This window comes from Copidosoma floridanum, unplaced genomic scaffold (genome assembly GCF_036245765.1).
Source record: "Copidosoma floridanum isolate Cflo_tuat_1 unplaced genomic scaffold, Cflo_Japanese_pri ptg000019l, whole genome shotgun sequence".
Classification (NCBI taxonomy): domain Eukaryota; kingdom Metazoa; phylum Arthropoda; class Insecta; order Hymenoptera; family Encyrtidae; genus Copidosoma; species Copidosoma floridanum.
This window is the reverse complement of record NW_028321896.1, coordinates 8,048,736-8,064,382: the sequence shown is the minus strand read 5'-3', so window position 1 is coordinate 8,064,382 and position 15,647 is coordinate 8,048,736. Positions and strand designations below refer to the sequence as shown.

At 33.8% G+C, this 15,647-nt stretch overlaps 4 protein-coding genes across 5 annotated transcripts; 3 read left to right on the top strand and 1 right to left on the bottom strand.

Annotated features, from left to right (window-relative positions):
* Positions 1-3,043: 3,043 nt before the first annotated feature.
* LOC106637744 (thioredoxin) lies at positions 3,044-6,171 on the top strand. Its single transcript, XM_023392486.2, has 4 exons — positions 3,044-3,209; positions 4,983-5,105; positions 5,175-5,288; positions 5,363-6,171. The coding sequence occupies exons 1-4, from the start codon at positions 3,174-3,176 to the stop codon at positions 5,429-5,431; spliced, it is 342 nt and encodes a 113-aa protein (XP_023248254.2). The 5' UTR covers positions 3,044-3,173; the 3' UTR covers positions 5,432-6,171.
* Tango4 (transport and golgi organization 4) lies at positions 6,045-8,436 on the top strand. Of its 2 annotated transcripts, XM_089592750.1 has the most exons (2): positions 6,045-6,059; positions 6,776-8,436. In XM_089592750.1, exons 1-2 carry the CDS (start codon positions 6,045-6,047, stop codon positions 8,144-8,146), a joined length of 1,386 nt encoding a protein of 461 aa, XP_089448876.1. In that variant the 3' UTR covers positions 8,147-8,436. The 2 variants fall into 2 exon arrangements, with proteins under 2 accessions (XP_089448876.1, XP_014206174.1); XM_014350688.2 differs by lacking the exon at positions 6,045-6,059 and having other exon boundaries at positions 6,594-8,436.
* A 382-nt stretch (positions 8,437-8,818) lies between these two features.
* Positions 8,819-9,966, bottom strand: RpS21 (ribosomal protein S21). The gene is made up of 4 exons (XM_014350685.2): positions 9,884-9,966; positions 9,723-9,795; positions 9,295-9,430; positions 8,819-8,921 (listed from the first exon to the last, which is right to left on the bottom strand). The coding sequence occupies exons 2-4, from the start codon at positions 9,770-9,772 to the stop codon at positions 8,856-8,858; spliced, it is 252 nt and encodes an 83-aa protein (XP_014206171.1). The 5' UTR covers positions 9,773-9,795; positions 9,884-9,966; the 3' UTR covers positions 8,819-8,855.
* A 3,956-nt stretch (positions 9,967-13,922) lies between these two features.
* LOC106637779 (cytochrome c oxidase subunit 6A2, mitochondrial) lies at positions 13,923-15,589 on the top strand. Its single transcript, XM_014350700.2, has 3 exons — positions 13,923-14,113; positions 15,001-15,155; positions 15,254-15,589. Exons 1-3 carry the CDS (start codon positions 14,008-14,010, stop codon positions 15,332-15,334), a joined length of 342 nt encoding a protein of 113 aa, XP_014206186.2. The 5' UTR covers positions 13,923-14,007; the 3' UTR covers positions 15,335-15,589.
* The last annotated feature ends 58 nt before the right edge of the window (positions 15,590-15,647 follow it).

Here is a 15,647-nt window from a genome sequence, read left to right as displayed (position 1 = left end):
ACACTATTACATAAATTTTAAATATGTTTACGTAGTTTGTATAGTACACATGTCAATATGTTTCGTTGGTTTTATTAAATAAAAAATTACATACTAAAAATTAAAAAGTTCCTACAAAGAAATAACACATAGGCAACAAGCTCGAACAATAGTTGCGAATGGATCAATAAAAACGATCGATATAACTGTGACATGAAAAAGTTTATATAGCAGAGTGTTGATGGTTATCTTACCTGTATACATTTGTATACAGTCCCAACCCTATACACTTGAACTAATCAAGATTTCGATCGCGTTTTCCCCTCTCTCTCCCCTTGACTCTTTGCTTTGAATACTTTTAGGGCACGTGCGTATATATACCCTTCATTTTTTTCTTTTTCTACACCAGAGGTTAATAACGTTGGCTATTTTTTTTAAATATATGCATTTCACGTACACACAAGCTTGGGCACAATTGGTTCATGGATTTTTTAATACTTTAAGAAGATAATTCCTAAATAAAGTACGTTTTTTCTTGCCAAAAACATTTTTTATTCATTATCATTTTTTTTGTATTTCTAAAACTATTTTTTGTTTTAAATTGTAATTAATGCATACTTTTTGCTGGAAAAATCTTTCGTTTAGCACTACTTTCTGAGTTGCAATTAAAAAAAAAAAATTTATTTTAAAATAAATAATGCATTAAACTTTTAGCAGAAAAAAAAAAGAACTGAAAGTTTTGGTGCCACACACAAACATAATGAAAAATATACTTAAATGTAAAGTTAGGTGATTTAATGTAAGTTTATAGAAAGGCCATGGACGCAATATAATCTTCGACCTTGACACTCCTGGCAGGTAATAGCTTATACCCACGATAACAACAGAAAACAAAACATTACCTACACTAGTATAATATTTTCACGTACGGGGAGTGGCTTGCTATTCTTCATGTATATAAATAAACAAAGCTTTAATTTCTGTACTTTGCGTTGCTCGGTACGAGCTTATAAATTACTTTTCTTGAGTTACACGGAAGTGTGTGACGTCACGCTTAGTAAGGCTTATACAACATCATGATTAACAATAAAGTCATGGTTTATTTTTGTACCTCAGGAACGTGTATATAATATACAATAAAGCCTTTTTTTTCATGAATTTTCTTGAGATTAAGATTTAGAAAAAATACTTATCTAAGGCACATGTATTGATATGATGTTAATTTATCGAAATGGTGCACAAAAATGATTTGGAAAACTAGAAAAGCACTATTTTATCAGAAACGATAATGAAATTGATGAGTACGTTAATTAAATTGACGTGAAACCTACATTTATAACCGTCATTTAGCAATAAAGTTCAATCCAACTGCAAATAAGTTGGATGTCGAATTTTATCTTACTTTCGTAAAAACCAAATATAATCTATAAAAAAAAAAAAAAAAAAAATCAAAGAAACGAAACGATAAAATCTTTGGCATGAAAAAGTAAGCAAGACCCTCCCACTTTCTGATTTGATAAGCGCACTATTGTGGTATATACAAGCCATGTATACAGGCACATGGAAGTTAATGATATAAAAATTAATGTAAATAAGGTATGCTGCAATAATAGTATTCCGACTCGTATTTATGAATACTGAGTTAAATTTATCCTGATAAACTTAAAAAATAATTTAGTTTTTCTATAAAAAAAGAACGCATAAAACGTCAATTTTTTTTTCGCATGAATGACACTTCAAATAATCACGAGTCGTCTACTTATAATCAGTGGCACAAAAGATAAATATTTTTTTCACGTTACATACATTCTAAGTCTTCCATTTTTAACATTTTAATAATTTTATGGTCAAATAATAAATCGTTGTCTAAATCGATATGCGATTGTATGTTACACGAAGCAAAAATTATTTTTTTAAAATACGTTTTTTTATATAAAATCGATTCGAAGCGGATAATCGTGTACACAGGTTGATGGGAGATAAAAATGCCGTGCATGCATGTACATGCACACTCTTTTAACCATTTCCATGTGTCTCCCGTGGATGTTTTGTTAGACGCGTCATCCATAAATACGATTATCCTGACTGATGCAATTAAATGTACTGTACTATGACATCACTTGGTGTATAATGTACGTATCATCTCTATTAATTTTTTAATTGCAAAAACACATCATCTTTTGTTGTAAAAAATATTACTCAGGTTGCAGTTGGTATTATATGTTCAGCTACCATCTTCGTTACGGATTTAAAATCATTTCCACATCTGTTAACTTATGGAAGGTTTGGTGTTAAATTTTTTTAACGATTCGACGTGACGCAACAACACAAAAGAGTTGCATTTTTTTCTTTTCATCGGATCTACCTATCGTTCGTGAGCTATAGCAAAATGTACCAATAGTTATGGTACGCACTGAATTTGCAAGGTGACTATTTTATTTTATGTTGTATAATATTGCAAGGTGTGGCGATTTATTGCCGAAATGGCGATCTTTTACTTTCGCGAGCTATTTAGTTTTAAGACGTGGCGAGTGGAGAATTTTTAGGGTCTTATTGGGTATCTTACGAATTTGCCGGACTTTTTGTACAAGGCTGCGTAGAAAAGTGATAAATGACGACTTACCTATTTTATGCAATAACTGTAATGATGCTTTATTTAATATTATTATATTGAAGATGTGGTTAGCAAGAAAAATAGTGCAATGTTTGATAGAATGATAGTTTAAGTGTAATAAGCTCCGTAAGGAATATTTGACTCGTATCGGTAAGCAGTTAAATCGAATGTTGGTAGTCATGTTGGTTGCAATAAAATATGAAATACGAATTTGTACGGATTTTTTTTTTTTGTATCACATAAAATCATGGTGATGCAAATCATATTTTTTTTTTTATATAGATACATAGGTATACATGTTGGTTCTAATGAAAGGTTGAAATCGAAGGATCACCGACCGCCTTCAAAATTTTTTCCCGCTCGCCAAACGACCACGCGCGGTTTGTCACCCCACCCCACCACTCTAAGTATATTTTATGGCTCGCGCTAGTGTGTTGCGCTGCGGCCAGTGCGGTAGAGAATAGAGAACGGTAGAACGGTATAACAAGAGGTGTAGAAAATAACTAGTAGCGTTTGCAACATCGTAGCTGAACGATTGAGGGTTTAATAATTTCCATTGTCTTTACTAACAATCGTCACAATGTCCGAACATAAAGTCAAGATAATCAGTAGTGTGGTAAGTGTCCCTATTTTACATGAGAATTAAAAAAATTAATGTTATAGTAGTTTAATAGGAAAAAAAATATATATATACATGTATATAGAACAAAAGTGACGTGGACAGAGTGTTATACTTTTATCGCAAAAGAGACACCTGTTCGTGTCTGTTGTGTACACTGAGCAACGGGGTACCCTGAACGTGCTCCGGCTGTTCTCAAATCGAACCCTGTATAACCTTCACGAGAGAGTAAAAAAGTCAAGACAAAAAGTGTGGAATGTCGAGTTAAATGAAAGATCCTTGTCTAATCTCTATTTTTTTGTTAACATATGGTTCGACCTTAATTCTATGTACTTTTTTTCTCAAACACCGCCTTACATACGCACGATATGCCATGATGAGAGTATACACACACGAGGTAGTGCGGCATTTTTGTCCTGCTAATAAGTATCGTTGTTTTGCTCCAATAGCAAAAGAATATGGGTAATATTCTAGCGATATTGTTGTTTTCCAATCCACCTTTATATTTACGTGTCCTAATAAGCATGTAATTTTTCTTTTTTCCATAAAAAAGAAGGTAGACTCGCTTACTTTGTTACCACCGCGCCGTACAGTACTTATCGCGCCCATCTTATAGTTGGCGGGCGGGGTATAATGGAAATGTTACGCGAGCGGCGCCAGCAAGTTTTTTTTTTTTTTTTTTTTCGCTTACGCGTTCATCTTAGGTGATATTAAATCTGATGATTAATTACGTGTAATCGTGCCAACTCGTATCTTATACCGGTATGCAATGACACATGATTGTGAAACTTCGTTAATTGCGTATACCGAACCATTTTCGTGGTACAAATAAAATGTTTCATTACCCTTCAGCTAGTAATTCCCTCCTTTCCCAAGTATTTTTTCACAAGTATAGATACATTTTTTTCTCCTATTCTAGAAAATTCCGTTCGTGCGATGACGTAGCAATAAGTTGACTTCATTATCCGCATGCTTGAAAAAAAGTATGTCAAACGATTTTTTCATACTCTAAGCGATGACATGCGCACTCGTCTCGTTCAAATACAAATTTTTTAAACATGTGATAAATAATTTGTGGTCATATTTTATTGATTTTCGATATTTTGCTTTGTACAGCAAACCAGCATTCGTGTACTACTAATCTTTTGATCACAATACATATACCTATACACCAACTTGTAAGAAAGTGGGTCACATGACATGCTTTGTAGGAAATTAGAAATTCTTTCAATACGTATATACATTCCTATCCCATGATATTGACATATATCTAGACCATCGGCTATTGGTCTGAATATGTCTGAGGTCTGAGCTTCTACTATTGAATAACGATGATTTGCAGATGTTTTTTGAAAAAAATTTTAACATGTGTCACTTGTAATATAATTATCAAAAATGTCTTGCTTATCCATTAACACAGGACTTTTGGTACGCAGCTGTTAATATTCAAGTTTGATATAACCATTGCAAAATTTTGTTTCATCTTAATCTTAAATCCTACAATTTGTATTACATAAAGATAAAAAACATAATTGAAGAATCTGCATTAGCAAACGTTTTTAATTCAAAAAAATGCAAACTGTATTAAAGCGTTACGTCAACTGCAAAACGTTATTTAACACAGTATTCCAGAGACAAAAACATAATGTCTCCCTAAAGCCAATATTCTCGGTGATGCATAGTGCACAATCGCATAATAGACAATTAAGTATAAGCCTGAATAATCATATCAACTACATGACTAATCGAGCACTTCTTTTATGATTGTAGGCTGAGCTGGAAGAAACACTGAAAAATGCTGGAGACAAGCTTGTTGTGATTGATTTTTCCGCTACATGGTGTGGCCCATGCAAAATGATTAAACCAAAATATGAAGAGCTATCTCTCAAAGAGGTTAGTTAGTTGGTATTTTAACAAAATATCATTCAAGAAAATATATACGATTAATTGACATAATTACAGGAAATGCAAAATGTTATATTTCTGTCTGTTGATGTCGATGAGGCAGAAGACGTGGCTATGGCATATCAGATCGAATCCATGCCCACTTTTGTGTTTTTAAGGGATAATAAAAAGGTGAGTTTAAAAGTTATTATTGAAAAAAACTGTGTATTAACAACTGTTTTACAATATTTTTTATTTATTTACAGCTTGAGCAGTTCTCTGGAGCTAATCTTGACAAGCTCAGTGCTACAATAAAAAAACATATGCCTCAGTAACTACAAACGCGCACAGGATTTAAACACAGTTTAAAATATACAGTAATTATTCATTGAAAATTAGAAGTTTTAAAAACGACTTGCTAATCAACAGAGAGAAAATAGTATGCAAGTTTGGTATGCAGCATATTGCTGCTGATGAAATATTTTTTTGATCAGTTGTATTTTTTTTTTTTTTTTTTTTTTTTTTTCATCTAGAACCAATCAAATGGTCATCACAATATACAAGATGCACTATCATTTTAAATTTTTTGTGCTATCAATCTTGGCTTTTTATTCTATTTTATTTTTTTACAATAAAATTATAGTTTATTGAATATGTATTGTATTTTGAACGAACATTTATTTTTGATTGAACTATATGAGTAGAAAAGTATTACCACATTTTTAAAATTGCTGATACCAAATGAAAAATCATGTAAAAAGTCTAATGCGGCTAAAAACTTAAATTGAATTTTGAAGAAATTGGAATTAACGTAAAAATTAAGAGTTATATAAACAAAACAATTGCATGCTTAATATTTTTAATAAAAAAGAAACTGGTATTTTAAAAAAAACTTAAGATTCGTCACTTAAACGCATTCAATAAAATTTCACTGTACAAAACTGTAACATGAATATCTGCAACGCTTATGTGAACGTTAATTGTATCTGCATCAGTGCCAGTAAAGAACTGATAGGTAAAACGTTTTGACATGAGTTGTATTGTACGGCGATAAATAAACAAGTTATTAAAATTACTTGAACACTTTTATTTTTCTTTTTCTAGAAATACAGTCTATCATTGTTTTAAGTTGACGATTCATTTAAAAATTACTCATAACGTGTTATATCATTAATATATCCTTACTCTAATTTTTGAATAAATAAAATAACCTTGGTACGTAATGAAACTTAAGGAAAATACAATTTAATTTCGTGCGATGTGTGATAATCATGAGTTCTTGCTGTTGGTAATTTTACTCCCATTTAAAATTTTTCAAATATGTTATTTAAGAACTATATATTTATATTATCTCCTGTGGCTGCTACAATTTGAAAACAAAAAAATCCAAAACGCTCCACGCGGTTCTAATTTCTAATTCCGTGATTCCGTGCTTCAAATTTCCAAACCCCAGTCCACAGTCCACACGCACGTATGGTCCGTCACGACTCCAATTGTAAATAGTTTGTTTTGTTTCCGGATTGAACTGTCGTCTGCTTGCATTTTTGTCGTATAACCTAAAAAGACACGAAATGATGTTGAAACGTCAATGAAAAGTAACTTGAATTACGATCAACGTTGTTATAATAGTGAGTCACCAATAAGTTAATTCAACAATCAACGCCACAAGCAAAATGGAGGTCCAAAAATACTCGGTGAGTACTTTAGTGTTCCGCTCGTTAAAGCGTACGCACGACATGTTCCTGGCCAACCAGTGCATGCTGCCTCCGGTCGACCCGTCGATCGAGAAGCTCAAAAGTAGCATCAAGGCAAAGGACACCTTCAGCACTGTCCTCAAGGAAGTTGACTTCAACAACGAGATGAAGAAGCGAAAGGGTGCCAGCACTTTGCACTCCGGCTCTGGTGACTCCGAGTTGGCCAACGGCACCGACTCCGCCATCACCAGCAGCAGCAACCACAGCTTGGCACTCGTGACCACGTCCAATACCTCCTCCCAGGTCATCTCGAGCGAGAGCAACGTCGTAGCGAATGTCAATCCCATTAAGAAAAATATAACCATGGCCAAGCCGAAGTGGCACGCGCCCTGGAAGCTCTACAGGGTTATCAGCGGGCATCTTGGTTGGGTGAGATGTTGCGCGATCGAGCCTAGCAACGAGTGGTTTGCCACTGGTTCTGCGGACAGGGTTATCAAGATCTGGGATCTGGCGTCGGGACATCTTAAGATCTCGCTGACAGGTCACATCAGTAGCGTCAGAGGGCTGGCCTTTTCGCAGAGGCATCCTTACTTGTTTTCCTGTGGTGAGGATAGACAGGTCAAGTGCTGGGATTTGGAGTACAATAAGGTTATCAGGCATTATCACGGACATCTGTCTGCTGTATATTCCATGGCTCTGCATCCAACGATAGACGTCCTGGTTACAGCTGGTCGAGATTGCACAGCTAGAGTTTGGGATATGAGGACAAAGGCTAATGTGCACACCCTGACTGGTCACACGAACACTGTGGCCAGTGTTATTTGCCAAGTTTACGATCCACAAATCATCACGGGCAGTCACGACACTACCATCAGGCTATGGGATTTGGCGGCTGGAAAGTCTAGAGTCACTCTTACCAATCACAAAAAGAGCGTCAGAGCCCTCACTTTTCATCCAACTCTGAATATGTTTGTGTCTGCTTCACCAGACAATATCAAACAGTGGAAATCTGAAGATGGAAAGTTCATCCAAAATCTCTCTGGGCACAATGCCATTATCAATTGTTTGGCTGCAAATGAAGATGGAGTTCTGGTATCAGGAGCAGACAACGGTACCATGCATCTTTGGGACTGGAGAACTGGATACAACTTCCAACGCCTGCAAGCACCAGTCCAACCTGGATCAATGGATTCGGAGGCTGGTATATTTAGCATAACTTTTGATATATCTGGCACAAGGATGATTACAACAGAAGCAGACAAGACTATAAAAGTTTATAAGGAGGATGAAAATGCTTCTGAAGAAACACATCCCATCAATTGGAAGCCTGACATAGTCAAAAGGAGGAAATATTAGTGTTGCATTTTGGTGTACGTTTATATGTAAGATTAATGGATGGACCCCAGAGACTCTTTTTAATATTGTAATTCACTTGCTCTTTGAATTATTTTTTTTCATTTCTACTAAGATCTGGAAGTCGAAATCACTTCAATGAAAAACATATAGGAAACTATGTTATGTACTTTAAGCTTAAAAATTTGAACTAAATAAAATAATTAACATTTTATACCTAATATTTATATCTAATGTAAGTATTGTCGACATAGATCTATTTCATAATTGTGTAAATAAATTGTAATATAACATTTGTGTAGCAGTTAATAATTGAAATGTACCTTAAAACATGTGTCCTGATACCTAAGTTGATCAAGCATTTATCATGAAGAAGTATACGCTGATAATCCGGATGGATACACTTTTTTAAAAGTTGTAACAATTTTATGTTTACATGTAGCCTATTATTTATTAGGAAATCACTTCATGTTTAATCAAACCACGAGGAATACTAATACATTGATAACCTGCTTTGTAATATTTTAAGGAAATCCAGCAAATGCATAAAATCTAGTTTAAAAGAAATAACTATCAAAAAATAAATTGTATCTATGGATATAACAAGTGCGTTAAATGTTACATAAGGAATAGGACCGAAAAGGTTTTTTGTGTTTTGAAATGAAAACAGAATAATTTTTTTAAAAATTTATATTTTTATAAATCTTATAAATTAAAAATTCTTGGCTAAGATTCCATCTTTCTTCGCAAGTCGAACTATACAGTCATCAGATTCACCCTATAACAAAAAGTTTATCAAAAATTAGTACAAACAGTATACCAATTAAAAAAATTCAATTTAAATTCGTTTCATTAATGAATGTTTGAAAGAATAATAATTCAAACAATGGTAGTATGAGTGTTAACACAATATAAGTGATTCATTCTCATATATTAAAAACAATCAGTTATCTGCATTATCAAAAAAAATTCATACTTTAATTATTTATTATTAAATGTATTGTGGATGCATTTATTAGAAAACTTTACAGCAATAGTAGAAATTTGAATGATTCAACAACTTGTATTGACAATAACGTATCATCCATAACAGTTCTACCGATTGTTTAGCAAATCATAAATAAAAATTGATGAAATAAAAATAACCTTACCATACGACGAATAGCCCCGCAGATAGCGTACATTTTGTACGTGTCTGTCATCCTACCAGTCGTTGGGTCAATATCAGCTAAAGCAAGCTGGATAGAGGCATGATCCTTGGCATGGATAATACGGTTGCTCGCAGAGCTACAAGTAACATATTAATCATTAAGTTTTCACGTAATAAATACGTATTAACAGAATTAATACACTTAAAAAAACAATCAAAGCAACTGGTGAGGGCTTAACCTCAAACTTTAAGACCCTAACGGGTTGGAGTGTCAAACACTTAGACACTTCTTATAACCCCATGATAAAATTATATGAGAAAAATCGAGCATTACAGGCGATGCACAATTTTATAAGCGATTCTTTCCTACAACTCAACAAATAAATAGAGAGAACCATAACCCACGTGTTTGTTGTACTCGCTACTCACCATTTCCTCGGGATGTACAGGTCGACGCATTCTTTCGAGTCGTTCTCCATTTCCGCGATGTTCTGAGGAAGTGCTGTAAAAAAATAATATCAACGGCATTAAATGATTGTCTTGTTACAATATACACATCTTACAAATTAACCAAATTTCAAAAACATTACCTGTTTACTAGGCTTCTCGATTCGAAAAGAAAACAGTCAGTCAGTCGAAAGACTCGAGTGAGTGTATATACATGTATATACCTGTTCAGTTTACAGTCAACGTCATCTAGCGTGGCTGATTATAAACTAAAAAGTACCCTTTCCTTTACGGTAACATAAGAGCTTTAGCTTTTATTTACCGCCGAGTGAGACTCTTCGTGTGACTGCAGGGCAGGGCTTCTTTTTTTCGTTGTCTCTTTAAGACTGATTCATTTGTGCTTCCATGAGTTAATGGTAAAAGGTCTAAAGTATTGTAGTTTTGTTGAATAAAATTCTGAAGAAAAGCTTTAGATATTTTAGGCCCTAGAGCCATGTTGTCAATTATAAACCAGCCGCAACTTGTTTGACAGATACAAAATAGAAATTCAACATTTTCTGTGCTGTTTGCGGCAAGTTTACAATTTATCTATTACTCGAAAGTATAAATATATAGGAGGTCAATATTCGTATAAAACATACACTGCAAACTTGCCGCAAGTAGCACAAACATCGTTAATTATTTATTTTGTATCTATTTCAAGAGTTGCGGCTGGTTTATAAGTGACTAAATGGCTCTAGGGCTAAGCTGCCTAAAGCTCTCCTTCAGAATTTCAGAAGCAATTTTTGGCCAAAAAAATCACGACCGCTAGATGGCGCTGATCCTAATGATTATTTTACTACTTGTAGTAGAGCCATTTGATCAATTATAAACCAGCCGCAACTGATTTTGTAAATACAAAATAAAAAGTAAACATTGTTTGTGCTGTTTGCGGCAAGTTTACAATGCATTTTTTACACGAATATTGACTTCCTATATATTTATACTTTCGGGTGAAAGATGAATTGTAAACTTGACGCAAACAAAGCAAACAACGTTAACTTTTTATTTTATATTTATGAAATTAGTTGCGGCTGGTTTATAAGTAATTAAATGGCTCTAGTATAAGCATAGTAATAATCATTTGGATCAGCGCCATCTAGCGGTAGTGATTTTTTTGGCCAAAAATTGCTTCTGAAATTCTGATGGAGAGCTTCAGGCAGCTTAGCCCTGGAGCCGTTTAATCACTTATAAACCAGCCGCAACTATTGAAATAGATACAAAATAAATAATTAACGATGTTTGTGCTACTTGCGGCAAGTTTGCAGTGTATGTTTTACACCAATATCGACCTCCCTTATATTTACACTTTCGGGTAATAGATAAATTGTAAACTTGCCGCAAACAGCACAAACATCGTTAATTATTTATTTTGTATCTATTTCAATAGTTGCGGCTGGTTTATAAGTAATTAAACGGCTCCAGGGCTAAGCTGCCTAAAGCTCTCCATCAGAATTTCAGAAGCAATTTTTGGCCAAAAAAATCACTACCGCTAGATGGCGCTGATCCAAATGATTATTACTATGCTTATACTAGAGCCATTTAATTACTTATAAACCAGCCGCAACTAATTTCATAAATATAAAATAAAAAGTTAACGTTGTTTGCTTTGTTTGCGTCAAGTTTACAATTCATCTTTCACCCGAAAGTATAAATATATAGGAAGTCAATATTCGTGTAAAAAATGCATTGTAAACTTGCCGCAAACAGCACAAACAATGTTTACTTTTCATTTTGTATTTACAAAATCAGTTGCGGCTGGTTTATAATTGATCAAATGGCTCTACTACAAGTAGTAATAATCATTAGGATCAGCGCCATCTAGCGGTAGTGATTTTTTTGGCCAAAAATTGCTTCTGAAATTCTGATGGAGAGCTTTAGGCAGCTTAGCCCTGGAGCCGTTTAATCACTTATAAACCAGCCGCAACTATTGAAATAGATACAAAATAAATAATTAACGATGTTTGTGCTGTTTGCGGCAAGTTTAAAATTTATCTATTACCCGAAAGTGTAAATATAAGGGAGGTCGATATTGGTGTAAAACATACACTGCAAACTTGCCGCAAGTAGCACAAACATCGTTAATTATTTATTTTGTATCTATTTCAATAGTTGCGGCTGGTTTATAAGTAATTAAACGGCTCCAGGGCTAAGCTGCCTAAAGCTCTCTTTCAGAATTTCAGAAGCAATTTTTGGCCAAAAAAATCACTACCGCTAGATGGCGCTGATCCAAATGATTATTACTATGCTTATACTAGAGCCATTTAATCATTTATAAACCAGCCGCAACTAATTTGATAAATACAAAATGAAAAGTGAACATCGTTCGCACTATTGGCGGCAAGTTTACAATCTATCTTTCACTCGAAAGTATAAATATATAGGAAGTCAATATTTGTGTAAAAAATGCATTGTAAACTTGCCGCAAACAGCACAAACAATGTTATCTTTTTATTTTGTATTTACTAAATTAGTTGCGGCTGGTTTATAATTGATTAAATGGCTGTACTACAAGTAGTAATAATCATTTGGATCAGCGCCATCTAGCGGTAGTGATTTTTTTGGCCAAAAATTGCTTCTGAAATTCTGAAAGAGAGCTTTAGGCAGCTTAGCCCTAGAGCCATTTAATTACTTATAAACCAGCCGCAACTAATTTCATAAATATAAAATAAAAAGTTAACGTTGTTTGCTTTGTTTGCGTCAAGTTTACAATTCATCTATTACCCAAAAGTATAAATATATATGAGGTTGATATTCGTATAAAACATACACTGCAAACTTGCCGCAAATAGCACAAATATCTTTAACTATTTATTTTGTATCTACGAAATTAGTTGCGGCTGGTTTATAATTCATCAAATGGCTCTACTACAAGTAGTAATAATCATTAGGATCAGCGCCATCTAGCGGTCGTGATTTTTTTGGCCAAAAATTGCTTCTGAAATTCTGAAGGAGAGCTTTAGGCAGCTTAGCCCTAGAGCCATTTAGTCACTTATAAACCAGCCGCAACTCTTGAAATAGATACAAAATAAATAATTAACGATGTTTGTGCTTTTTGCGGCAAGTTTGCAGTGTATGTTTTATACGAATATTGACCTCCTATATATTTATACTTTCGAGTAATAGATAAATTGTAAACTTGCCGCAAACAGCACAGAAAATGTTGAATTTTTATTTTGTATCTGTCAAATAAGTTGCGGCTGGTTTATAATTGACAACATGGCTCTAGGGCCTAAAATATCTAAAGCTTTTCTTCAGAATTTTAGGGCCACTTTTTAGTTTAGAAATCTGAAACGCTAAAACCAGCCGCAACTAGTTGTGTAGATAGAAAATAAAAAGTTGACATTGGCTGTGCTGTTTACGGCAAGTTTACAAATAATCTTTTGCCTGAAAATCGACCTCCTATAAGAATATTAATACTTTTGTATGAATAATAATTTATCAATTGCATTGTAAAATTACGTGTGAAATGAAGAGTTAAAAGTAAAGTTTGAAATTATGTCATTGTTTACTGTCATTGAACATTTCGCATGTGTGCAATAAATTGATACAGGATTATACAGATACCTATTATTTTGCTGGGTGAGAAAGACGGATATTTGGTTTTGTTAGCATATTCCAGCGGTAATAATGCATATTTGGAATCTATGTTATATATTTATACAGCTTAAAATGTTTAAATATTAATCATGTGTGCCTATATTTACCAACTTATTTGTATAAATTGAACTTTATACAAAAACTCATGATACAATCATTGATTGTCTCAATCATTATTCTAAACGTTAGTGAAAAAGGCGGTTAAGGACGTATATACTTAGCCTGCGGACTATGGGTGTATTCCGCAAATGCTGCCAGCAGTTAAGTTACGTAGGTCGTGGTAACGCCGCATGGTCGGGCGGCGCTAGCGTCAACCTGTACTAACTGTCGGTGGGTTCCGCATGTCAACAAACTTTGATATTTTTTACTGTTTTCGCTCTCATGCCATCTGATATTTCGGAGTTTGTTGACATGCGGAACCCACCGACAGTTAGTACAGGTTGACGCTAGCGCTACCCGACCATGCGGCGTTACCACGACCTACGTAACTTAACTGCTGGCAGCATTTGCGGAATACACCCTAAATATACAAGCTTCCACAAAAATAAATGTCTTCTGCTGTACTGTTGATCGTGCGCGCATGCTGCAGGGGACATTGGGACAAAGTTTAGTTTAGTCAGCAGCAAACATGGCTGCATCTGCGATGTTTCGTCGCTCGATGCAAAAGTTATTGGCAAGAAATTATTCATCCAAGGGGCACAATGTCTTATCTCATGGCGACCCCAAAGAGCTTGGTGAGTTTTTGCCTGTATCTTTCCCAATAACCAGTTCGCCCCCTCCTTCAATAATTCCTGTTACAAAAACAAAAAACTACCACTACCTAGGAAAACGTTGTGGAACGTCACTCTAGCAAAATTATAACATTTAAACGCATAAGTCGATTTTTTTCGTCATGTTTATGTTGAGTTACAGTGCAAGTGCAGGTGGTCGATTGATTTTTATTGGCAATCGTGGTTTGTTTCCCCTTAAAGCAATTATTTTCCCCTCGGTTTTTGGCAAAGTTACATAATAATTTGTTTGGTATGAGGTGAACATTGGTTTTGTTAAATTAGACGATTTTTGCGTGATAATTCCTGATGACATAGCGTAAGATTCTGGAAACTCCACTATTGTTAATGTATGGCAAATCAATTTCTTGTTACACAGTCAATAGTCGTCTTGTTACTATTCAATTTACCTTTTTCCTAAAAAAACATTTTCCATTTTTACTAGATCTTACAAATCCTACAAGCTTCTATGACTACCTAGATCCACATTAAGATTAAATTAGTTAATTTCGTCAAAACGTTCCAAAGTTTTTTTTAAAAGACGTCTGTAACAAGTTTACAACAACTTGCATTTTTTTCTTTTATTTTTAATATTTTTGTGATCAAGTAAATATTCACTTACATTAGTAATTTAGTAATTGCACGACAAAATACATACTAGAAGTGTGAAAGTATGTCTTGATTTGATAACTGCCTAAATATATTTAATAACTTGAAGTTTTATCGCTAATTCATCATAAAAATCATACTTTTCTATACAATTTCGACTATTAATATTACTCAATGAATTTAATTCTACAATATTCACAAGTATAATAAAGCAGCTAGCAGAATCTGTCAATTTCAATTTTCAGAGGCTGCCGAAAAAATGTGGAGAAATTTAACGATTTTTGGTGTACCTGTCGCATTACTTCTTGCTGGAATAAACTGTTACCTTCTGGAAAAAGAAGAAGAGCATCATCCACGTCCAGAATTTATTCCATATGAGCATTTGAGAATTCGCACTAAGGTACGATATATGTCATTGGTTATTAAAAAATTAATGGAAATCATTTTTCAACCAAGAGGGTATAATTAAAACTCAATAAAAAAAATTTGACATTTCAGAAATTCCCATGGGGTGATGGAAATCACTCTCTGTTTCACGATTCTAAACGCAATCCATTACCTGATGGTTATGAAGAATAATGTGAAACTATTTTAGTAAAATAAAAAACTATTCTATGAATTGTAAGTGATTTTAAAGTATATTGTACTGATATGTTAACAGCAAGGTAATGTACGAGAGAAAATAAAGTTGTTTTTTTTCATTCAAAAAGTTTCTTTTTTTAAAAAAACAACATTACTAATAGGTTTCAGAGTAAGTAATTTTTTGATCACTGTGTAAAAACAAACATTTTTTAGCAACCTCCAGTAAAACGAAATAAAAGAAAAAGTTTGTTTTAGACTTACCAACACCTGCGTGACTGAGTTTGTTAAGGTTAAACTTTTTTAAAATAAA

Bases quoted from the DNA above. Each gene is read 5' to 3' on its own strand.
- LOC106637744 (XM_023392486.2), top strand. From the start codon at position 3,174: ATGTCCGAACATAAAGTCAAGATAATCAGTAGTGTG. The intron at 3,210-4,982 runs GTAAGTGTCCCT...TTATGATTGTAG, and splicing joins TCAAGATAATCAGTAGTGTG to GCTGAGCTGGAAGAAACACT. The intron at 5,106-5,174 runs GTTAGTTAGTTG...ACATAATTACAG, and splicing joins AAGAGCTATCTCTCAAAGAG to GAAATGCAAAATGTTATATT.
- RpS21 (XM_014350685.2), bottom strand. From the start codon at position 9,772: ATGGAGAACGACTCGAAAGAATGCGTCGACCTGTACATCCCGAGGAAA. The intron at 9,431-9,722 runs GTGAGTAGCGAG...TGTTACTTGTAG, and splicing joins CTGTACATCCCGAGGAAATG to CTCTGCGAGCAACCGTATTA. The intron at 8,922-9,294 runs GTAAGGTTATTT...TTTTTGTTATAG, and splicing joins GCGGGGCTATTCGTCGTATG to GGTGAATCTGATGACTGTAT.
- LOC106637779 (XM_014350700.2), top strand. From the start codon at position 14,008: ATGGCTGCATCTGCGATGTTTCGTCGCTCGATGCAAAAGTTATTGGCA. The intron at 14,114-15,000 runs GTGAGTTTTTGC...TTCAATTTTCAG, and splicing joins TGGCGACCCCAAAGAGCTTG to AGGCTGCCGAAAAAATGTGG. The intron at 15,156-15,253 runs GTACGATATATG...TTGACATTTCAG, and splicing joins ATTTGAGAATTCGCACTAAG to AAATTCCCATGGGGTGATGG.